Raw genomic sequence first — 23,586 nt, 5'->3', positions numbered from 1 at the left:
TTCCTTGGCTTCTATCTCTGGCAAAGTCAAAGTTCAACCCAAATATCTGAGACACTTTCCTTGACTGTATCCAATAGAGTATATCCTTCTATTCTCAGAGATGCTACAGCACTTTTTACATTTCCCCTTGTTTTTTATATAGGACTGTAATGATTTGACTCAGTTTTCCGAGCTCTCACGGGCAAAGACCATAGAAGCCCTCCCTCAAATCTGAGGCAGCGTCAGACACTAGTGGATAATCAGAAAGAATTGGTTGTCTGTTGGCCAGGCCAGGTTGACTGAATGAGAGGAATGGGAGTGGCCTTCAATGTCTTCATGTAATCTTCTAAGGTTAGAAATGTATCCTATAGGCCCTGGCCAGGCAGCTCAGTTGGTTAGAGTGTTATCCTGATATGACAAAGTTACGGGTTCAATCCCTGGTCAGGGCATATATAAGAATCAACAATGAATGCATAAATAAGTGGAACAACAAATTGATGCTACTCTCTCTCCCCCCTCTCTCTTTATAATCAGTCAATTAAAAAATAAATGTATCCTATATATCCTTTTAATGTTCCCCTCAATCCATTATGGCTTTTAGCTGTGAATCCAACTGAAAACATTTGTAAAATCTGTTCATGTTTCAATCAGTTCAACCTCTTCAAGGAGAGTAGTCATTTCCTTGTTGGCCTGAAAACTCCAAGTTCCTGGGCTACCTTCTAAACTTAATATTACAGGGTAAGTAATACATTCTTTCACAGTATTTAGACATAGTTTCTGTCTGGTTTGCAGTAAGAAGATTGCAGGCTCTCAGTTCTCGAGATTTGGGTACTCTAATTGCTTACCAGTCATGTAAACTTGAATAAGTTACTTCTCCAAACCTCAGTAAAAGTCTCCAAAATAATAATTGTTTTTTTTTTCTTTGGGTTAATGATGAAGATCCAAAGAGACTGTGTAGTTGGTGAATTTTAGAGCAACTGACAAGATCTTAGTTGTATAAGTTATACACATCTTACCCTTTCCACCTAGACTGTGAATTGCCTGGGGACAAGGGTCTGTGTCCTTCTTGTTCTTCATTAATTCTCCACAAATGTTCCCATTTTCTTTGTCTTCACCTCTTCTGTCAACGCGAGAATCTTGTTCTCTTCTCCTACCCTCCTACAGGAGCTCCTCTAGTATTCTGAGTGTTATTTTCCTTCCCTGTTCTTCTTCCCAGATGGTATGGAAAGAGTGGGTTCATTGAAATGCCCCTTTGATAGCATTACTCACAGTGTGTATTGGACAGTATCATTAGCATATAACTCCTTGGCCTTAAATGGGCTCTTCCAAAAAGTACAAGTGTTTTCTTATGTCCCATCCTGTTGGTTCTCACAGAACACTGGAGACAGCAGAGAGTATGATCTCCTGTTTTATCATCAGCCACCCAAAGTTAAAAAGTCAGTATCGGAATCAGTTAAAACCCCACAGACATTGTTCTACAGAACGTGTTGTGCATAGTCCGTAACAGCAAAGGAGCTGCAGCATTGAAAGAGCATCCAAAAGGGGTTTGAGTCCTGGCTCTGCCACTGAATTTCACTCGTTTCCATTTTCTCCGTAGTTAAACAAGGGACTGGAGACTAAATAAGAAAGTATTAGAGTTCTCCGGTAACATGATTATTACTGAGCCCAGTAGCAAGGGCTCAGACATGGATCAGCAGAAGTGGAAGGAGACAGGAACACTGGTGCTGTAGGAATCTGGGGGTAACGGTCCTCCCCTTCTCTGGGAGAGGCTGGCCTCACATTTTTGACTTTTCTAAGAACCTCTCTCTTCAGGGATCACCCTATGTTCTCCCTTTATCCTTTTTTATTTACTTAGGGGGAGGGAAAGAGAAAGAAAGGGAGACATTGATGTGTGAGAGAAACATCAGTTAGTTGCCTCTTGCACACTTGCAACCAGGGACCTGGCCAACAACCCAGCCATGTGCCCTGACAGGGAGTTGAACCGGCAACCCTTGGGATCACAGGCCAGTGCTCAATCCACTGAGCCACATCAGGCAGAAATCCCTTCATCCTTTGAGCTGAGAGTCCTGTACCCATCTCCTTGGCTCTTGGTTGAGGGCTTCCTGTGTCTAAGTGAAGTCTCACCTCCTTTGGGATGCAGCCTCTTGGTGCTCCAAACCACTGGCCTCTTTCCCCTCTTTAATATTCTTAGTACTAGATGGACTTGAGGCTCTTTGGAGGATGGCGTATGCCCTAAATACCCAGAATGGTACTGATCTATAAAACAGGCACTGTTTGCTAAAAGAATGAACAAATATTAACTTTTTGAACATCTTTCATGAGTCAGACTTTGGAGTTTCAAAGCTGAGTAAGACAGCCCTGGCCAGTGTGGCTCAGTTGGTTGGGCATCGTCTCACAAACCTAAAAGTTGTTGGTTTGATTCCTGGCCAGGGCACATGGCTGAGTTGCAGGTTCGGTCCTCCAGTTGGGGGCCACATATGGAAAGCAGCCAATGGATGTTTCTCTTGCACATGGATGTTTCTCTCCCTCTCCTCTCTCCTTTCCCATCTCTCTCTTAAAAAAAAAAATGTTGAGTAAGACAAAGTTCCTGCCCTCAAGGAGGTTGCCATCTAGTGGAGTAGCCTCCACTAGAGGCACTTGAATTGTCTCATTTAATCCTCATAGCAACCCTTGAAGGAAACTGGAGGTTAAGAGATTTTTGCCCAAAGTGGTAAAGTCAGGCCAGGACTGGTCTGACCTAGAGGCAGAAATCCTAGTCTTCTACTTCCACCACCGAGTGCCTAGAGACTCACCCCTCACTTCCAAGGGTAATGCCCAAAGCTGGGAAGGAGCTGGGAAGGTGGCCACAGGGTGCATCAGTGAAGAGCTCCAGTCCTAGATCTAATCGTATCCCAGCTCGTTAGCTTTGTGGCCTTGGGCAAGTTACTGAGTCTCTCAGAGCATCGGTTTTCTCATCTGTGAAGGAAGAATACTGCAGTGGGCATCCATTGTTTTTACCCGTACAACATCCAGTCCTATTTCTGCTCATAGCACTCAGGTGTTGCTTTCCCACTCCCCAGCTGTCAGTAATATGGCAGAGGGGCGTGGTGTATTACTCAAGCTAGCTAGTCACTTGCTCTCTGGAAATGAATCTTCAGTGGGGTGATCCCAGAACTGAATCTCACGGGGTTCATTCACCAAGTGAAGCCCTAAAAAATATTACTGGTTCCTATTCCCTCTGGTTTGTGAACTCTTTTTGACTAGTTCTGCTTCTCCTAACCTCCTCTCAGCTCCCCACCACATCCCTGTTTTCTTTTTTGCTTAAGTTTATTAGAGTCAGTCAGTTTTTACTGCTTGCAACAACAATACAAAAAAACTTTAATTGATCCAAACACTTACCTTGCAGTGTTGTAAGGATTAAGTGATTAAATGAAGTTTGTAAAATGCTTAGCCCAGTCCTAGAAGCAGAGCAAGCAATCAGTGAGGTGGGTAGTCCTCTGGAAGTTAATTCGGGGTGGGGGGGGGTGAGGGGTGGGGCAAGGGGCAGGGCTCAGGGAGGGGAGGGAGATCCTTTATTAGTTTCAGTTCCACTGAGAAACCTTCCCCTCAAGAGGTAGTTAGAAGGACAACAGAAGGGAGGGAAGTCCAGGCTAAGGTATGCTCATTTATTCAAAATGTCTTTATTGAAACAGAATGATAGAGCAAGAAAGAATGCGGTCTGGAGGATGTCTTTGGGCACAGGATGAAGCCCTGACCTAGTGCTTACAGCGTGGAGGTCTCTCCCTGTCCCCTGACTCTTGCTAACGAAGTGAACACAAAGCAGCAGGGGAAGAGACAGGGTAAGGACAGCCCTCTGGGTTCTCCTTGTTGGCTGGCGTGAGGCGCCTCTGAGCCTTCTGGGCAGCCTGCCTTCCTCACTCAGTCCTCCCAGTCTCCTTGCCAGGGCCTTATGTCACCTTTCTGTATGGGCCAGCCTCCTGCCAGGGTGCTCAGAGGCCACTCAGAGGGCAGGGTTGGGGGTGGCAAGCAGAGGGACATGGTCACAGCGGTTAGGGGGTGGCTGCCTCAGCAGAGAAGGTCGGCGGCACAGCTCCCCATCCCGGAGAACCTCAGGCAGGAGCTTGCGCTTGGTTTTCTGGCAGAAGCATGATACTGAGGATGCAGAGGAGAGCACAGGCCGCCAGCACTACATGCTGCAGGAAGGCTCCATGGCCCATGTGGAGGCGCTGGGCTGGGCCACTCAGTCCTCCAAGTGCCCCCAGTGCCATGATCAGGCCCAGTCCTCGGCCCCTGGGAGAGATGGAGTTGGCACTCAGCCTCCAGCTGTGGGCCTCACCCCAACCCTTCTCCAGCAGCATTCCCACCTTCACCCCTCAGGCCCTGTCCTTGGTGGGAGACTGGGAGGCCTGGCCCTGCCCCTGGCAACGCCCCTGCTCTCACCGGACAGTGGTAGGGATGACTTCAGCAGCAAGGAGGGTACTGAGGAGGCCAGCAGCTTGGGAAGAGAAGAGACCAAGGACAGAGAAGGTGGTGATGGCAGCCTCATTCAGATCTGGAGGACCAAGAGGGAGGTGTGAATAGAGGCTGGAGATCGTGTTTGGCTTAGCCCCTGGCTTCAGAGCCCCCTTGCTCTCTGATCCCAGGGCTCTAGCTAGGTGGGCTCTGGGCATTCACTAGTTGATTGGTAGAACAGGCAGGGTGTGTGGCCAGGGGAAGGACTGTGGAGATCCGGGCAGGGTTTGGTCTTGTCTTAGATGGCTTGTGCCAGAAGCAGTGCCTGAACCTGTCTGAGGCACCTCTGCCAGGGTTCCTTTGCTGAGCCCACACTGTGGGGAAGGGAGGATGCTCACAATCCCACAGGCCCAGCAGGACCAGGGACGCGATGCCAGTGAGGGTCATCGAGAGAAGCAGGATGCCCCGGCGGCCAAACCGGTCCACGGTGACCCCCAGGAAGACACAGGCCAGGGCCGCTGTGCCGCTGGCCAGCAGGGAACACAGGTAGAATTCCGATGGGCTCCCTCCTCCTCCCACAGGCTGGTAACAGTGGCGAATGGCGTGGGCAATAAAGCTGTGAGAAGGGGTGGAAAAGCAAAGAAGGGTGCCTGCATCCTCACCCGCAGCCTTCCACAGCTCTAGCCGCCCTCTGTGTGGGTCCTCAGGCCTTCCCCACCCAGCCAGTCCCCATCCCAGCTACTGGCCTGGCCATGGGCTCAGACACCCAGGCTCACTTGGTGAAGCCCAAGATAAGCAGATTTTTCCAGATGTTGGCGGTAGTTGAGGAGGGATGCGAGGGAAAAGGAGGATGTTGCAGGGAGAGGGCAGGTGTTCTCCAGGTCTTTGGGAGAAAGAGAGAGAGGGAGGAACTATCCGTTAGAAGGAGCAGCAGAGAACCCAGGGTCCTTCCACAGGAGTGGTGGGGACCCTGGAGAAGGTGGCTCAGCTACAGCCATGAAGAGGGCACATTACATGTGCACGTGAGAGATCATCTGTAAAGACCCCTATCTCTTACCCTGCAGGGCCTCCTGGGCCTCCTCTCCCAGCATCTGCCCATGGGGACGGTTCCTCTCAGCCAGGATTCTCAGCACTGACTGGGCCTCCTCAATCTGTCGCTTCACTATCAGCCACCGTGCAGACTCCAGAAACAGACCAGGCCAGCTAGGAGCAGGGTTGCAGGGTACATGGTGAAGCCTCCCATCTCCTGACACAGGGATGGGAAACTGCCCCCTCTGAGTGGCTAGGGCTGGGGCAGGACTGGGCGAGGGGCAGTGGAAGAGGGAGCTCTCTGGGCTACAGCTAAGGACTAGAGGGAGAGATGAGTACGGCCAGATAACAGGTGAAGGGTGATACTGACCCATAAAACAGGAAGAGGATGCAGGGAGCGGTGATCATTCGCTGCAGAAATCGCCAGTCTTTAGAGACAAGGGCCAGGCCCAGGAACAAGAAGTGCCCCCCGACCCCCACCAACTCCCCTGCCAGGGCCACCCGAAGCCTCTGGGTTGGGTCGCACAGCTCCAGGCCTAGAGATGCAGCAGGAATGGGGAGGAGAGGTCAGGGAAGAAGGAGGTATGGGAGGGAAGAGGAGAGAGGGAGGGAGGAGGAGAGAGAACGAGGTCAGACCCTGAGTGGAGGCTGCAGCTGTCACCTCCCACAGACTAACCTCTGAATGGCAGAGAGTGGAGAGATTGTTCAGTCCTCTCTCCTCTCCTGCTCAAACCTGGGAGGAGGGCTCAAGGGTCAGAGTCCCTGGTGGGTGTTCAACATTTCCACTTACAGGCCCTTTCACATCAGACCTTATTTGACCTTTATATCAACCCTTGTTCAAGGTCACACAGCTAGTCAGTTTTCATTTTTTAAATGAAAAATGAAAGCATTTTTCCTTGACAGCAGTAAGTCTAGGGCAAGGAAGTCCTTAGAGATAGTGGACGGAGGGACTGTGGAAAGAAGCAAGGCCCCTGAATCCTTCAAAGGCCCGGGCAGAAAGACAGCTGAAATTTGGAGCTGAAGAAGAGACTGAGAGGAGCCTAGGGGACAATGGGAATGGCCTAGGATGCAGACAGACAGGGGTGAGCCCCAAGGGAAGGATTTCTTGGAGAGTGCCACTTACGCATCAGGTAGACACCAAGGTCAACACCAGCAAGCAGAAAGCCCAGGAGGAATCGAAGAGCCATGACACCTGTGGAGGAGCCTGCAGCAGCCCCTCCCACTCCACAGGGGCCCACCAGCCCCAAGGTCAGCAACACAATCCCACGACGGCCAAACCTGGAAAGTATGGAGGGCCTCTGGTCACCCAGACTCTCTGGGAGAGGCATTGCTGGGTGGGGCCTAGCTCCCCAATTCACAGCGAGGAGGTATGAGGATGAGGCCTTGGGGACAAGAGTTGGTCTGAGGCTAGAGAAGATGGAAGGGATTGGGACTATGGGTTAAGTGATGTCTGGCAACTAGGCACTTAGGGTATGGCTATGGTTCTTTGAGGATGGGGCCAGACTCTTGTGGATGGGGTTATTGGACAGCGCTGATGGCATTTCCCCATGGAAATGAGACCAACTATCAGAGGGGATGGGATATTACTTAGGGCACTTGGAACCATTGATCCTTGGTGACACAGGTCAGTTGGGATGGAGCTTATCTCACTCAGACTGGTCAGAGAAGATGGGGTCATTGACATATGGGGTTATAGCGACTGATTATTGGCCACTTGTGCACAGAAATAGTATTGGTCATCAGAGATGGAGCTCTTGGTCTTATGGGACTGAGTAATTGATTTGGGGGATGAGGCCATTGTCCCATGGGGTTGGGGCATGGGTCTACTAGTCCACAAGGATGGTCAGTGGGGATGGGGCCACTGGCTAGAAGATGGAGCCATGATCCATGGGAATTAATCCATGGGGTAGGAGGACTATGGATCAGTGAGGATAATCCCTAATCTTGAAGATTGGACATTTTATCTTCAGGGATAGAGCCATTGACTCATAGGTTGAGGATCTTAGTTCATGTGGGTGGGCCAATTGGTCAGTAGGGATGAATCTATTAATCCATGGGGATAATAAGTAAGTGGGGGGTGGTCACAGGCCAGGGAAATTAGACTATTGGTCAGTGATGATGAACAGGGCTCCTGATCCTTGGCCGCCAGACTGTGATCTTTGGGGATGAAGCTTGGGGTCACTGTCATTAGGAAAGGGGCCTGATCCCTGGGAGAAAAGCTACTGACACAGTAGATTGGGTCTTATTTCCATGGGGATAAGCTTATTGGTTAATGGAGCTAAGGCTACTGAATTTAGGAGACTGAATTATTGGTCTTAGGGGATGAGGCTGTGGTTCCATTGGAATGATGCTACTGGTCTATGAGAATGAGACCACTAATGCATGAGGATGGGCTATTGACCTATGGGTTTAGGATAATTTGCCTACAAGGATGTGTGACTACTGGGCAGTGAGATTAGGTACTCCTTTTAAGGAACCAGACTATTGAGTGTTGGGTTGCCTTTGATCCATGGGAGTTGGGCTATTACTCCATTTGAATAGGGCTGTACATCAGTGAGATGAGTCTAAGAATCCATAGGGACGGTCAATGGAGGTGGAGCACCTGGTCAGTGGTGATGTGTCCAGAATCAGAGGAGGTGGAAGTTTGATCCCTGGGGAGAGCTATTTATTGGTTGGTGGGGATGAGCTGATCTTGAGATGAGGCCACTGATTCCTGGAAATGAGGCTTTTAGTCTGACAGGATCTGAGGAGCACTGAAGACTCATGAGGATGGGACCTTCAATTTCTGGGGCAGTGGTGCTATTGTGGTCATTGACCCATGGGGGTTGGACTATTGGCCCATGAGGGTGGAATCATTTGTTTATAGAGATGAACTATTGGTTAAATGGGAATAGGGCTGTTGATAGTTAGGAACTAACATAATGATCTCTAGAAGGGAGGCCATTGAGATGGAGCTGACAGTCCACATGGATGGGGCTGTTAATGGGGATGAGCCTATTAATCTGTGAAGATAGGGAGGGAGGTGGTTAGTGGTGGTAGGAGTAACAGAGGAGGAACTAGGACTTCTGATGTGTAGATATAGGGTTTTTGGTCATTGGGGATGGGGCTATTGTCTTTGAGATGACGTGGTTAATCACGAGATATGGGGTGGGGGGTGGGGGTGAAGCATTCCCTTGTGCAACAGAGGTGTGGAAGGAGTATTTCTTGATGGGAGTGCAGTTGAGACAGGGGTGGGGCTGCATATCATTGAACACAAGAAATCCAGAGAAGGCTGCTGAGTCCAGTGCCTCCTCTGCAGCCTCTTGCCAACACCAGCTGCCTGGCCTAGCCTCCCTAGCACCGCCTTATCTCTGCTTGCCCTGTCCCTGTTAGCCCTCACCTGTCCGCAGGGTAGCCCAGGAACAAGTAGCCAGAGGCAAAGCCCAAGATGAAGAGGATCTGCTCCAGGATCACCTGCCAGCCCAGGTCACACACCAGATCCCACTGGGAATGTGAGAGGGATGGAGTGGGTGTGAGGCTCTGCACTGGTGGCCCTCAGCCCGCCTGCCCCCAGACCCACGGCCTATCGAGGAGTCTCACCTGGCCAATGGCGTTGGTGGTGAGCACCGCAAGCCGTTATAGTCCCATTCCTTGAGACAGTGGTTGAAGTCCGGAGGGGCAAAGCCGCTGCACAAGGGTCAGTACTTGGTGGCGACGCGGCTGGCGGCGCTGGCGGCAAGCGCTGCACCGGCGACTCCAACACCACTGGCATTGGGGGCTGCTCCCAGCCAGAGGTGTTGGGGGCAAAGTCTCCGTAGTGGCAATGCAGTGGGGGCGCCAGCGTGAAGATGGGGTCCGAAGCCAGGCCCAGAGCCACGAAGAGCACGGGCAGGCAGCAGGAGGCCGAGCTGTAGCTGCTGCCCCCGCCCAGCGCCCCCTACCTGGCGAGCAGTGCCTCGAAGCTGAGAGGGCCGGGGGGCACGGCCAGCGACAGGCTGCTGCCCAGCCTGTCACCGCCCGCGTCGCCCTCCCCATCTCGCTCGCGCTCCCGCTCACCCTGCAGCTGCTCTGTGGGCACCACACTCCGAGGGTCCCGACCTGCTGGTGGGGGAGGGGCAGGGAGAGGCAGAGAAGAGTGAATCGTAGAAAAGCGCAAAGCATGGGAGGAAGGTGGGCAAGCGCGCGAAGCGCGCGAGCAAGGCAGTTAGGGGTTGGGATGAGCGGAGGAAACGCCAGGCGCGGGTGCAGGGAGGTGATGGCGTAGTCCTCAGGGCGCGGACACTTACTCCGTTGGGGCTGGGGGTGATCTCCACAGTGCTGTCGATTTTGCTGCCGCCCCCGCCATTGGGCTCGGGTGTCCCGGTGGCCACCCGGGGAGCCAGCTTGCCGACCGCAGGGGCCCTGCCGGGCCTCACGGAAAGGATGCGCTGTCTTCCTCTGGCCTGGTGGTGCACTGGACACAGACGCGGGAGAGACCCCGTTCTGCATCTCTGGAGCGCGGACGCCTCCTTCGTCTCTGCGATCTTGCGCCGATTTGCCCTCCCCTTCCTCCAGACTCTCCTCCCCTTCTCACGTCAGCAGAACCATAGGTCCAGACTCTTCATCAGAGAGAGGAAGGGGGGGAGGGGGGGCAGGGCTCAGAAGAGGGAAGGGATAGGGCTCTGTCTCTGTTGTTCCCTGGGTCTGCGGGCCATTGCGGTACAAAGGAAAAAGGCTGAAGGATAGTAGCTAAGCCAGGCAGATGCCAGAGATTCCTTCTTGCTTCCAATTCTTCCTCATCATCCACCCGCCCATCCATCCATCCACTCATTCTTTCAATCAGTAAAATTTATGAAGCTTCTACTCTGTGGTTGGCCTTGTGCTAGGCTTGGGGGATAACAATGGACAAGACAACTTGGAGTAGCTTAGTAAGCTTACTGGGGGACAGATGAGTGTACTGGCAGTGACAGTACATGGAGCAAGGGGATGGGCACGCTAATCAGCCTGGCTGCACTCCTTGTACAAGAACACTTCTCCGGGTTTCACTCTGCTCGAGTCACCATTTCTCAACAGTATTTGGCACTGTTGACCACCCCTCCCTCTAAATACTTTCTTCTTCGGCTACTGTCTCATACCCCCCTGTTTTGTTTCTTTTTTTCTCTTACTGCTTTTGTCTCCACTGCAGGCTGACTCTCCTCTTCCCTCATCAGGACCCAGTGTCTGATCCTCAGAGGCTTAGTCCTAAGGCTTCGTCTTCTCTTATCTCACACTGCTCTCTGCACCTGGGGATTTCACCCATGCCCCAGGGCTTCACCTTCAATATAAACTATACAAACCAACACAAACCTGGTCCCCAGATTTGCATTTCCAGCTCCTGTTATTGAACCACCTCCCAAAAGTCAGGTGTGTGTGCCTATGCGCTAGGAAGCCAAACACTGAGACCTGGGTGCTTGGGGACAGAGGTTTTATTTGATTTGGCCAAGTCAAGAGAATATGAAGAGCAAGATCCTTCAAATTCATCTTCCTCAAAAACCAAAAGTAGGGAGTTTCTATGCAGCTAAGGAGTAGAGGATGGTGCGTTTCAGGGATCTGAGGAGAGATCTGTTTATTCAGTCACTGTTGAGTGTTAGTTTAACTTCCACCTGTTTTCTGAGCCCCAGAGCTTTTAAAGCTACTTATTCGACCTCTTACCTTAGATGACTCATACAGTCCTCAAACACAGCATGCCCAGACCAAACTCATGCTCTTCCCCCAGGAACATGGTATGTACTTCAAGTGCATCCTCAGTATGTGGCACCTCATCATCCAATCGTGGCCAGTTATTTAGGTGATAGCCCTTACGGTGCCCTCTTCCGTACCCCCACATCAAGTCCTTTACAATGCCCTGTCCACTTTACTTCCTATATAATTCTCTGGTATTCTCCTTCTCCCCATCTCTTACAAACATTAATTAAGCCTGTCACACAGACTGCATTAGCCTCCTAATTCCTAGCTGCTGCTCTGTGTCCACTTGCTTCAATCTACTTTCCCACCTGTTATATATAGTGCAGATGGAGTGATCTTCAAAATGCAGATCTGTTCATGTCCCTTTCCTGCTTCACAGCCTTCAGTGGCTTCTCCTCAGCATTGAGACAGATAATATTTTAGACAGCTCATGCATGGCCCTGCATGCTTGGCCCCATGCTCTCTGCAGCTCCATCTCGCTTCGCAAACATTTATTGCAGTCACACTGGACTTCTTTTGTTTTTTATCAATGTCACAGGGCCCTTGCACAAGCGTCTTTATGCTAGAAGGCTTCCTCTTCCCGAGTCAAGTTCTCATCCTTCAGCTGTCCGCTCAAGCATATTTGCCTCAGAGAAGCCTTCCCTAACTCCTAGAATTGCTTCTCAGTGTGCTTTACAGGCCAGCAACACCCCACATCACCTGGGAGCTCATTAGAATACAGAATCACAAGCCTTTTAGCCAGATCCCCATTAGAGATGCCTTGCCTAGATTTGATACCTAATAGGTACTTTATTCTCTAACCTCATGCAAGGGCTGCAAAGGTGTGTCCCGTTAGTCTGTCTGGAAACCCATTCCCTTCTTCTTTCCACTGAACCGCACTTCCTATTCATCTCCTCTGTTCACAGATTTTCCATGTATGGAAACTCTTCTAGTGCACTTAGCAGCCTCCCACCATTTCCCCTCCCCCAACTCATATCAGTACCTTTTCAGGGTTACTTCAGTGCTGTCACCACCACATTCCTTGAGGATTTATTTGTCTGGGTTTTTTGTCTGCCCTGGAATTACCCCTTAACTTTATGTGGTGTTGGGCTGTTCATACGAGTTATCTTCTTAGGGCCCCACAAAAACCCCGTGAGACCATTATCATAAATCTCCTATCAAAGCTGAAACCGCGACTCAGATGGACTGACGGGATTTACAGCAGACACATAGGTACCTGGTGTTTCTGGGACTTGCACCGAAACTTCTCGTTCTAGGCTGATCTCCTAAAATTCTGTCTGCATGATGGGGGATGGCCTCTATTATGTCTTCAACCCATAGGTGTAAATTTTGATGACCCCAGAATCTGGAAATGAGTTTTAAGAGTGAAATGAGAGAGGAACCCATAATGAAGGAGGCAAATGCAGAGGGGACACCAAGACACCAGGATGTGACTGGTTTGTCTGGGGTGCTTCCAATCCAGTCGCTGTGCCAGGGCATCATCCCAGGCAAGCAAGACTGAAGCAGTGAAGCTGTGGCTTGGACTTCACTTGTGGCAAATGGCTGGAGAGACCCCTCATCTGTGCTATGGCTCACCTGTTTCACCAAAGCCTCAAGCCCTATGGACTTCCAACATACTGCATTCATCAGCCCCTCAGCTTCTCTAAAAGATGGTTTGTCCAGAATGGTGGTCAGCAGAAGGCCTGGGGAGGTGAGGTCAAGGGGCTAGACCCTCTTGGGTTAACCTAAGGGAGAGGACACCCAGGCTGGTCAGCAGTACTCTCCAGCTGACCAGAGCTATCCAGTGGCACAAAGCTGATAGTTAGGGTGACCAAGTCAGCACAGCCCTTTAAAAGGCTCGTGTGGTCAGCCGCTCCATGGGTGCAGCTCTCTAACAGCACCATGTGACGAGGTCTGGAGAAGCCCCTGATCAGCCATCAGTGTCTTTCTGGAATGCTAGTTGTCACTCCTCTGGATTCTCTTGTCCTTGGGGGTCTCAGCTCAGATGCCACCTCCCAACCAACCCGTCTAAAGTCTCCCTCAGTGGCCTCTCCCTCATCTTGCCAGTCCTTCACATCCCCCCGTTATTTCCATTACCAGCAACTGTCAAATCTGTGGGGGATTTCTCTTTCTAAATTTACTTATTTTTGGCAGGAAAGCTCGATCAGGACTTTGGCCTCCCACAAGGGACACCGGCAGGTGGGCCTTTTGTTCACCACATTTTCTGCGCCTCACCACAGGGCAGGGAGTCCGCTTTGGGCTCTTTCCTGTTACTGAGGGAATCTGGTTAGTTTCTTTTCCTCCACTGACTAATATGCTTAAATTCAGTGGATCACTGCAGCTGATCTGAGGTCAAGCTCAATTTACTCATTTTAACTGATTAGCTTATGTCCACTCCACACCCACCATGTACCGTCAGAACCATGGCACATCATAGGAGCTGAGAACCTGCGGAATGTTGTTAGTGTCCCATAAACCCCTAAAGGCTTCCTGTGCATAGTGTGTGCTCCCTAGGGTTGGCTCAGGGACACAGACCTGCCCTCCCCCACCTCCCAAGAAGCAGTCAGGTAACCAGACAGTACGGTTTATTGAGGTGCCTGCCCAGCACCTGAGGCCCAGCGCTCACCAGTTTCCTGTGGGAAAGAGCCCTCTGCCTTCTCCCAAGGTTCACATTCTGGGCAATCCACATCCTGCCCTCACTCTCACCGAACAGAGAGGCACTGATGTTCTACAGCCCAGAAAGCGTGGCCCAGCTTTCATCCACCTGGCCCTCTGCAGGGCCAGGCTCCCAGAGGTGGGCGGCAGCACAGTGACTGAGTGCCTCTGCCCCAGGCTGAGAGGAGGAAAAGTCCAGCTCCTCTTTGCCCCAGAGGGCCTAGCACCTGCTCCTGACAAAGCAGGGAATAATATTAAATAAAAATAATTTATACAAAATGGCTCATACAAAAAGCTGTGGGGTGGGGGAAGAGATGCCTCTGTGAGAGACTGACATAACCGGAAGGGGCAGGAACCGGGAAGTATATCCCCACCCCTCCAAGTGCCTGAACAGAGCCCTCCAGCAGCTCAAAGGCTGGGGCGGGGCTCTGGCAGACAGGGCAGAGTCGGAGCAGGGCCAGGGGAGCCTCAGGGGGCCAGGCTGGTGAGCAGGGTGGTGAACTGCAGGGCCTTTCCAGCCAGCTGTGTCACACACTGCGCCATCTTTTGTGCTGCGGAACCAGATGGGTAGCCCAGAGCGGCCCCCTTGACAGCGAGCACAGTAGCCCGCAATTCCTGGCCCAGCGCTGTACCTGCAGCCCCAACCTGTGCTCGGAGAGCGGCAGAGGCTGCCAGCCGGCCCAGGGTGTCCCCAACAAACACCAGGCGGTGAGCAGCCACCACCAACCGCTTGCCATGGGGCACAAAGAGGCGTGGGGGCTGATTGGCCCTGGTGCTGGACATCAGGGCCGCCACAGCCGCCTGCAGCGCAGAGTAGTGGCTCTGGCACTGGCCTGCGTAGAAGTGTAGAAGCTGTAGATCTCCGGCCGGCAGAACCAGCGGCTCCCCTGCCGACAGGACCTCCTAAGGGTAAGAGGAGTGGTTAGTGGGAGGGCTCTCCTGAGTGTCACTTCTGCTCTCTTGTCCTTTCTCCTCCCCTCCCTTTGTTCCTCAGTCCTTCCTTTCTATTGCAATCCCTTTAGCTCTGACCTCTGCCATCAGAACATTTAGGTGCTCATAGTGAGCAGGAGGAAAGTGCTTTCAGCTGATGCCAGGTAAATCTGGGTTCACACAACCTCCAACAAGTCTCTGAACTTTTTCCCCCCCTTATCTCTAAACTGGGGAGTCTAGTGCTGCACTTTCCAAAATAAATGTGATTTTAAATTTTATAGTAACTATCGCATTAGGAAAAGAAACTGGTATGTTGTTAAACTCCAAATATGAAAAATGCTAGTCTGCAAAATCTGGTGTACGTTTTATATCACAGCACATTTCAATTTAGACTAGCCACATTTCAAGTAATTGGTAGCCATATGTGGCTAGTGGCTACCATATTCGATAGCACCAGCCTGAGTATCTGCCTCCTAAGGCTGCAAAGAAGACGAATTGATACAATATACAGAAAAGGCTCAAAACAGAGCATTGCACACTGTATGTCCTGTATGAATACTTACTATGGCTATATTAGCGTTGACGTGCGAGATGCTTAGTACAGGGTCTGGCACTTGGTAAATACCTGATAAATGGGAGCTATTGTGATTAAGACCATTTTAGACAGAATCAAGGAGACCATTTCACTTTCCTGAGGCCCAGAGAGACTTACTGGCCACTTCAGAGCCCCTGGCTTCTTAATGGTAGAGTTAGGATTAGGAGCGAGGTCTTGTAGGAGCCCAGGAATTTAGTTGGAAGGAACCTCAGAAGTCACCTGGCCCAGCTCTGACCCACAGCCCAGAAACTTTCTGCTCCTGACTGCTTGGTTTTCTGATTCCTCTCCAACACATTCTTCCCCCTCTTTCTGAATTCCTGATATCCTTTTCATTTTTTATAAAGATTTTATTTATTTATTTCAAGAGAGAGAAGGGAGGGAGAGAGGGAGAGAAACATCAATGTGTGGTTGCCTCTTGCATGGCCCCTACTTGGGGGCTTGGCTTGTAAGCCAGGCATGTGCCCTGACTGGGAATTGAACTGGTGACCCTTTGGTTAACAGGCTGGCACTCAGTCCACTGACCCACACGAGCCCAGGCTGATATCATTTTCTAAGTTCCAGCTCTTTCCTATTGAATTTTAACTCCTGTCTACTCCAACTGCTGTTTCACCGAACTTTTACCCAGTCCTAATCTAGTTCCCTTGATAGTTCAGCTAAGAATATTCCTTCTGTGTTCCTGCTCCTCCTTCCCCAGTCCCCCTTTTGTAGCATCATCCCCACAGGATTACCTGCTGCTCTGGTGGGCCCTTCTCCAACAATTCAGGCTCCCCAGGGAAGGTCTTATCCAGGGGCCTAGATCCTTGAGCTTTATCTATACCCTGTAGAAAGGGGTCAGGGTCTCAGTGCAGGGGTGGGGGAACAGGGCCAGGTGGCTTCCTTAGTCTCCCTGGCCCTCTCCACTTCCCATTCCTTCTGGAGGTCCCTCCTGTCATTAGAGATTGCAGTCCCTGGACTCTAGATCTGGAAGAGCTCTGGTGGCAAGTCAGAGGGCTCAGGGACCCCAGCCTGGGTTTAAAGGGAGGAACGTGGCACTGGTACAAGTGATATGGCCAGGTACTGGGGTCCCAGGCCAGAGGGTGCAGGGCCAGTGGTGGGGAAGGAGGGAAGGGAGGAAGGGAGCTCTGCACCTGGGCCCCAGGCCTCCTTGTTCCTCCCTGGGTTCTCCGGGAGGTCCCCACTTGGGTGGGACTGGCTGGAGGTGAGCTCACCTTCAGGTGACGTAGTCGTACTCCTCAGCCATCCGGATGCCCTCATACTCATTGTGGTGTTCTGCCGAGTCATCCTCCACCTCCTGGCCCTGATCCCCCTCAACCTTAGAGCCCCATAGCCAGACAGGCGAGGTGGGGGTGAGGCAGAGGCCTGTCCTGGATGCTGCCCTTTCTGCCTGGAGCAGGAGAGGGAGCTGCGGAAGGACTGGGGCCTCAAGGACAGGCAGGGCAGGCAGAGGGCGGCGAGACAGGCTTTCAGCAGAGGGCAACCTGGGCCTGTGAGAGGGTGCAGGGCTTCTGGCCAGAAGCAGTGCCAAGTGTCTGTGTCACTGGGAGCTGAGGCTCTCAGGGGCTCTGGAAAGAGGTGTCTCTGGCCCCAGAGAGGCACGTCGTAGATGCCCTCGTCAGTGCCCCCACCTTCCCATTTGTTAGCAGTTCCTCTGGTGCTTCGTACAGGTTGAGCAGGCTGATGCCCGTTTCAGGTTGGAGGGGGCAGCATAGAGAGGGGCCCTGGCTCTCGGCCCTCCTCCCACTCCAGATCTGGCTCCAGCTCTGACGGTGGCTTCGGGGCCAGAGGCACATCATAGGGAGCTTCATCCTCTCCAGGGGTTTCGAAGTGACTCGGGCCAGAGGGTGGGAAAAGGAGGCAGGGGAGTCATACGGGCCACTGGAGGGAACTCGGAGGGCAGAGGGGGGCACATCGTAGACCTGGAGAGGGAGTGGCTAGTTACCATCAGGTTCAGCACTGGTTCCATCCAGGGCTGTCTGTTCCCTGTGCAACATATGCCGAGACCTCTAGCCCTCACCTCCAAGCCATCTCCAGGGGCAGCCAGTTGGGTCCCACTGCCTCTGGGGATCTTGTAGATGGGGTCAGGGGAGGGCAGGCAGGGTCCAGCTGGAGATCCTGAGGTCAGACAGGGCCGGGCTGGGGGTGGCACCACATAAACCTGAGGGATCAAGATGTGGGGGTCAGGAGAGGGGACCAGGGAATCAGACAATGTTACCTCTGGCAAACAGACACCTTCCAACCCCCCCTGTCCCAAGGGGAAGTAGAAGCCAGAAAGGGTTGGCAGACAGGTTTTCTACAGCAGAGCCCTGAAGAGCTTCTGTCTCAGGGCTCTCCCTGCTCAGCCTCACTGCAGGCACCAGCAGAAAGGGAAGGGGCTCTCCTGGTTGGGGGTTGGGAGGGCTCCAGCTCTCACCTCCTGGTCATTGCTTGCTCTGGGCTGGATATGGTGAGCCAGGCACCTGGGAGAGGCTGGGCTTGGGTGCCGGGCCATCAGGAAGGAGCTTCACTCTGTTGGCGGGCACAATGCCCTGCTGGCCATGCAGGGAGCAGAGGCACCAGCCGTCCAGCCCACCAGCACCCTCCCTCTGCAGTACCCGTAGGACGTCCCCTCGGCGGAAGGACAGCTCCTGGGGGACTCAGCAGCGTTGTCGTAGAGTGCCCGGGCCAGCAGGGCCTGGTGGGTGAGGCAGGAGTGGGAAGAGGGGTCTTCACACACTATTTTGGTCATGGCACCTCCTGCTCAAAACACTTTAGAGCCCCCATTTCCCTCGAGCTAAAAACCTGACCTCCTGTCTCAGCTCTTCCTGATCGGGCCTTGTCTCCCACTTCATGCCCTGCATTCTCCCTCTTCCTTTCTACTCCTTGAACTAGACAAGCTCTTTCCCACCTCAGGACCTTTGCACTTGCTGTCTCCTTTACCCAGAGGGCTCTCCCCCCGACTGGCCCTTTTTCTGTGAGAACAAGGACTGCTATACTATGTTCCTAGCCTCTGAAACAAAGCCCAACCTGGAATCAGTCCTCAATAAACATATGTTAAATGAATTTCTTCCAAAGCCGCGTGTATACAAGGAAGTCCTGCTAAGTTCTCCCACAGAATCTCCTTTACCTTCCTTGTTGCTGGGGTCAGCATCCCCCACATGCAAAAGGTTAGACAAAGCAGCTGCAGAGACCTCCTCTGAGGGGGACTGGGAGAGACCCAGCCCAGGCAGTACCTCAGCATAATAAGAAAACAGAAACCCAAGAAATTGTTTTGTTCTCAGTCTGAGCAACACAAGGTTCTTAGAAGAGACGGAGGTTACCATGGAGAAAAGTTACAGACTTGTGTGTGCATCAGCCTGTTTGCAGTCCTGTCTCGTAAGGATATCTAAGCTTTTCCTTGGAGAACAACAGGCTTAGGGAGTAAGTCACAGATACCAAGGGCAAATTATGTACCCAGACACTGTGCAAGTCTTTGCACTCATCTTCTCATTTAATCTTCCCAGCAACCTTAGGAGGGAAGAGCCATCCTTATCCCCACTTGGAAAGGAACCGGAACGGAGAGGTTAGTACTATTTCCTGTGGCATACAGCTGGGACAGCTGGGGAGCATGATTTAAACCTTAGGCTCTTTGATTCCAGAGCCCATACTCTCGGACACTCTTCTACTGCCTCTCCACAATCACAAACCTTAAGGACCGACTTTTCTTCTAACATTAGTAACAGTGGTTAAGTCAAGAAAGTCCGTGACTCAAACACATATGCAATCTTCATTATATACAGTTTCCCTTTGCTAGTCACCCTCCACAGGGCTCTGATTCCTTGGTAGAATCTAGCTCTAACCACTCATAATACTGAAGTATATTCCGCTTCAGTTGTTTGCTAGGTGACTATAGCCAGGCAGTGGTGGCTTACACAGTGATGGTGGAGAGCAGTAGTAAGGCATTACTGAGCAAGTAATCCATTTGGGCCAATTCAGTAAAAAGTCTCAAACTAAAGATCTCCGGCAGGCGGTATCTGGTCACCAGCCATGGGGAAAAGCATGCCCTGCTTAGCCGACACGAGTGCATGTTTCTCTTGGCTGGCGGTTCCCTCAGCTGGAGAGGCTGTCCATCCCCTCATGGCAGGGTGATTTCAACAATTTTAGCTGACTTCTCTTGCCCAATTCCAAACTCATCAAACTGTTTTATGATTATATTGCCTTCTAACTGTTATGTCCCACAGAGAGAAAACACACTAACCGGATGACAAATTCTGGTTAACATGGCACTTTTCTAATTATAAATTATAAACCGGTATTTTTAGATCTAACCAGGCTTTAAGAGTACAGTTTGGGGGCAGACAGACTGAGTTTGAGTCCTGGCTCTCTCCTTTTCTAAACAAGTGACTTTGGGCAGGCTGTTAAACTTCTTTTAGCTTCACCCTGACTGGTGTGGCTCAGCTGGTCGGGCATCATTCACAAAGCAAACGACCTGCTGGTTTGGATTCCTGGTCGGGCACGTGCCTGGGTTTCGGGGCCGGTCCCTGGCTGGGGGTGCAAGAGGCACCAATCAGTTTCTCTCCTCTCTGGAATGAAATAAATAAATAAATACAATACATACAACAATCCTTTTGAGCCTCGGTTTCCTCTGTAGAAGCCCATGTCCAACTATCCATTTTTGGATAGTGATACTGTCCTCACAGATACGTTGTGAAGACTGGACGAGATAATGCGTTGAGGCAGCCAGGATACCAGCTTAGGGCTAGTAAATGCTCAATACATATTAGCTGTTTTTAGAATCCTGTGAGTTTGATTAGCATAAATACCCCACTTCTGGGTAAAAAGAAAAATCTACCTCCTGGGACTACATCGCTGACCAGCCAGCCGCTGGAGCCAGCATCTTTGTGTCAGAGGACATCTCCTATTTTCAGGACCTCCCTCCCAACTCTGAGCATTGTGATGTGTTTCTCACCATCATGCAGATGGAGGAACTAAGAGTGGTGTGGTCTGAGGAGTGAAAATCGAACTCTTCCTACAGGGATATGGGAGGATGTCAGGGGCTATACTTGTCTTTCCAGCCTCCTTTCAGAGTAACCATCAAGGGGGCAAGAAAACAGGTGCAGCCTTGCTTTCACTGGGAAATCCTAGGGCCTAGGGAAGGGTGGAAAGGGAGCCGAGTGTTTGGAATTCAAACAAGGAGTGCAAGACAGAAAGCAGAGTGGGGCTCTGGAGGAGCTCCTCCCAGTGTTAGGTTTGAATTCTGTCCAATGGGGCCAAACTTCCGGGCCTTGCAATGGCAGGAACCCAGGCCAGAGTTGCTGATAGACTGATTGATGATGGGTGTGGTCACCCCTGCTCTACTGCCTCCTCAGGGACCAGACTGACTTGTGGAGGAGGGGCTGCCTTAACGGGGGATGGCAGTGGGCCACATGCTCTCTGGGACTCCTCCCCCACTGTCCCATCATGCAAGCGGTCTCCTCCCTTTGTCCCCAAAGTGGCCAGAGGCTAGCTGACATCACCTCCCCCTCCAATTTTCTCTTTCTCCCTGCCTGATCTCCTCTCCTTCATCCCTCCTCTAGAGAAGGGCCTTCTTGGGCCCTCCCGCCTCTCCTGTTTTTCCTGCAGCCACCTCCATTCTTTCAGCCCCCCCCAACCTTTTACTTGCCTCCCAATCACAAGCCCCTGCAGCCACCAGTTGGCCATCTGTCCCCGCCAATAAATGAGCAGATAGGGCTACACTTGCCCCCTCCCTCTATCTAGGACAGCCTTTAGGAAGAAATTGGAGAAAGGGGGACCCGGGAAGGGAAAAGGGGGAGCCCAGGCCCAAAGGAGCTAGGGAAGAGGAGAGAAATTGGAAAACAAAAGTGAGAGGAGCGGGACACAGCCAGCTGGAAAGGGGTCCAGGAGAGAGACAAAGAAAAGGCAGAAATAAAAGTGACAGGAGTGCAGGGCAGCTGTGGAGGTTTCTGCCCAGCACCTCTTCTCCTGGGTGGACTCACCGACGTGGCTATGGCCATGGCCTTGGCCTCCCGCGCAGCCTGCTCCAGGACAGGCTCGGTTTCGCTGACTTCAGCAAGCGGCTGCCCCACCTGGAGGCGGCTCCCGGCTTTGGCGCCTGAGTCGTGGCCTCCGCAGAGGTTGGAGGAGGAGAAAGAAAACCCACAAAAAAATCCCCAAATGGGAGGCAACTTGGCCTGGCAGGAGGAGGAGCAGCGGGGCGGGCTGGGGCGTCGCTGCGGGACCTCATCCAAGGTGCGCTCTCTATACTGTCCCCGCGGCCTCCCGGGGGCCACCGTGTTGGCCAGGCCCCGGAGCTGCCTGCCCTACGTCGTGGAGGCACCCCAGGTCCGCAAGGTCCGGCTCCCTTCCACGGCCGAGGCAGGCGAGGAGGGAGCTGAGGCGCTCGACGCCTGTCCAGGCCACTCACGACAGCCCCGAGGGCGGGAGAAGCCGCCGGGGTGGTTGGGCTGGACGAGCAAGTTTAGGAACCAACTCAACCCCACCCGAGGTCTGAGAGCAGGGCTCCCAGGGCTGCGGTCAGGCTCCAGGGGCAATGCGGCGGCCACGCTGCGGGTGAGAGCGGGGAAGCTAGAACCGAGCCCTACGTCCTCTTCAAACTCGCCCAACTTGGCGAAAGGAGGCCAGGCTGACGGCAAAGGCCTGCAGGAGCGTGGCCGGGAGGATGCGTTGCCTGAGTGGCTGTTTTTGGCCCAGGCACGCTCACCCCCGGCGGCAAGGCGGTTCGCACTCACGCACACTCGCTCTCAGCACGCCCGGGGTCTCGGGGAGCCTCGATGGCACGCGGCACGGCTCGAATGGACGGGAGGGCCTTTCCAAAGCCACCAAAGAGGGGCTCACCCGGGCCCACTCGCCCTCCTCTGCCACTCGGCAGCAGAGTGCAGGGCCACCTGCGCCAGCTCCCACCCGCGGCTCCCTGCCCTCGGCGCCGCCTCGCCGTCCGCTCACGCGCAACCTGGACAGGTCTCTCGGCTCCCCAGAGCTCGGAGGAGCTCCCTGGTGTCTCTGGGAGCGCAGTGAAAGGCCACAAAGCAAAGGAGCAGAGAAGGCGAAGGAGGGGCAGGGGCCAGGGGTTTAGAGGTGGGGTGACACTAAGAGGGCTGGAAAGGCTCTGGGGATCGCGCGCGTGGCCTTTAGGCTCACCCCGGCTCTCCGCTCCCCTTCCCTCCCCTTCCCGGGCTCCAGGCTCCCTCTCAGCGCAGTTCCTTTCTCCTCCCCTCGGGCCCCTCCGCTCCGGCGGCGCGGGGCTCGGTCCGGGGATTGAGAGAAAGGAGGGAGGGGAAAAAGGGAGGGGAAGGGAAGGGGAGGGGAGGAGGAGTGAGGAGGACGCTCCCAAAGGCGGGTGTAGAGTTTCAAGCTCGGGACCTTCGGGCCAAACGGCACGCCCCCTCCCGGCCCTCTCCCCGGCGTTTTTCTTTCTTCCAGACGTCGCGGGGGCCCTCCGGTGGTCCAGTCCTCTCACTCCCGGGGGCTCGCCTCTCCCTGCCCCGCCCCCCCGATCTCCCCCCCGCCAGTCCCGCGCCTCTCTCTGCCTCCCTTTCATTAGCCCTACATCTGTCTTTCCCGTGGGAGGGAGCGCACTCCTTCCGCCCTTCTGGTGTCCTCCGTAGAGCCTCTCTTCTCCCTTGGCGTTGCCTTTGCAGGGGTGACAGGGTTAACGGCCTCTCCTGCGAGGGACAAGTGAGGGTCTGGGTCTGGACAGGCATCCTGGCCCTGGCGACAGAACGTAAAGCTTGAGTGTCTCGTCCCAGAGCGTCAGCCCGGCGAGTTGAGCTGCTTCTTACGCTCCTCTGCCAGTCTGAGCCTGTCCGCGGCCCTCTCCCTGGCACACTTCTGCGGCCATGAAGAGCAAGACAGGGGACCACGGGCACAAAAGGGCAGAACTGTTTCAGAGGAGCTGTGATCTGGCCTTCCAGGAGTTTCAGCTGAAAGGACAGGGCGCTTGGGCCTCCACGCCTCTCGTGCCGTCTTACTACTCTTTGATGTGTGTGCACTGTCTCTTTCTAGCTACCCTCCCCCATTCCTCCTCCCTTTTTTTCCTTTTGGGACACCACGCACATCAAGGCCTTGCAGAGGCTAGAGGGAAGCCTTCTGTCTTCTGTTTTTGAGGTATCTCACATTTAAAAAGTGATATGCCAAACGGGATTGAAAAGTTGTCTATTTTTAATATTTATGTTTTAAAAATTAACACTTCAAATTGTTGATGTAAGAAACATCCAGGCCTGTGGAGAATTTTTAGATGTTTATTTGAGCCACACTGAAGACAACGTGGGGAAGCAAGATCTCAAATGCTCATGGGAGTGACAGTTTTGCAGTTTTCTTTTATACATTTGGAA

At 52.9% G+C, this 23,586-nt stretch overlaps 2 protein-coding genes across 2 annotated transcripts; both read right to left on the bottom strand.

The window, feature by feature from the left end:
* Nucleotides 1-3,609: 3,609 nt before the first annotated feature.
* Nucleotides 3,610-9,987, bottom strand: SLC22A17 (solute carrier family 22 member 17). Its single transcript, XM_028506949.2, is given in 14 exon segments — nt 3,610-4,090; nt 4,092-4,248; nt 4,399-4,510; nt 4,809-5,026; nt 5,187-5,224; nt 5,226-5,293; nt 5,468-5,613; nt 5,810-5,975; nt 6,563-6,717; nt 8,819-8,922; nt 9,019-9,047; nt 9,050-9,190; nt 9,193-9,519; nt 9,705-9,987. Coding segments are annotated over 14 exon segments (1,995 nt in total). The 5' UTR covers nt 9,907-9,987; the 3' UTR covers nt 3,610-3,958.
* A 3,683-nt stretch (nt 9,988-13,670) lies between these two features.
* Nucleotides 13,671-21,514, bottom strand: EFS (embryonal Fyn-associated substrate). The gene is given in 16 exon segments (XM_028507622.2): nt 13,671-14,658; nt 16,009-16,098; nt 16,470-16,597; nt 16,600-16,629; nt 16,632-16,700; nt 16,703-16,870; nt 16,873-16,908; nt 16,911-16,955; nt 16,958-16,996; nt 16,999-17,103; nt 17,106-17,196; nt 17,295-17,435; nt 17,691-17,712; nt 17,714-17,912; nt 17,915-17,951; nt 21,232-21,514. Coding segments are annotated over 16 exon segments (1,653 nt in total). The 5' UTR covers nt 21,250-21,514; the 3' UTR covers nt 13,671-14,223.
* Between the last annotated feature and the right edge of the window lie 2,072 nt (nt 21,515-23,586).

The sequence above is a fragment of the Phyllostomus discolor genome, chromosome 1 (assembly GCF_004126475.2).
Source record: "Phyllostomus discolor isolate MPI-MPIP mPhyDis1 chromosome 1, mPhyDis1.pri.v3, whole genome shotgun sequence".
Taxonomy (NCBI): domain Eukaryota; kingdom Metazoa; phylum Chordata; class Mammalia; order Chiroptera; family Phyllostomidae; genus Phyllostomus; species Phyllostomus discolor.
This window is presented reverse-complemented; position numbering and strand designations above follow the sequence as displayed.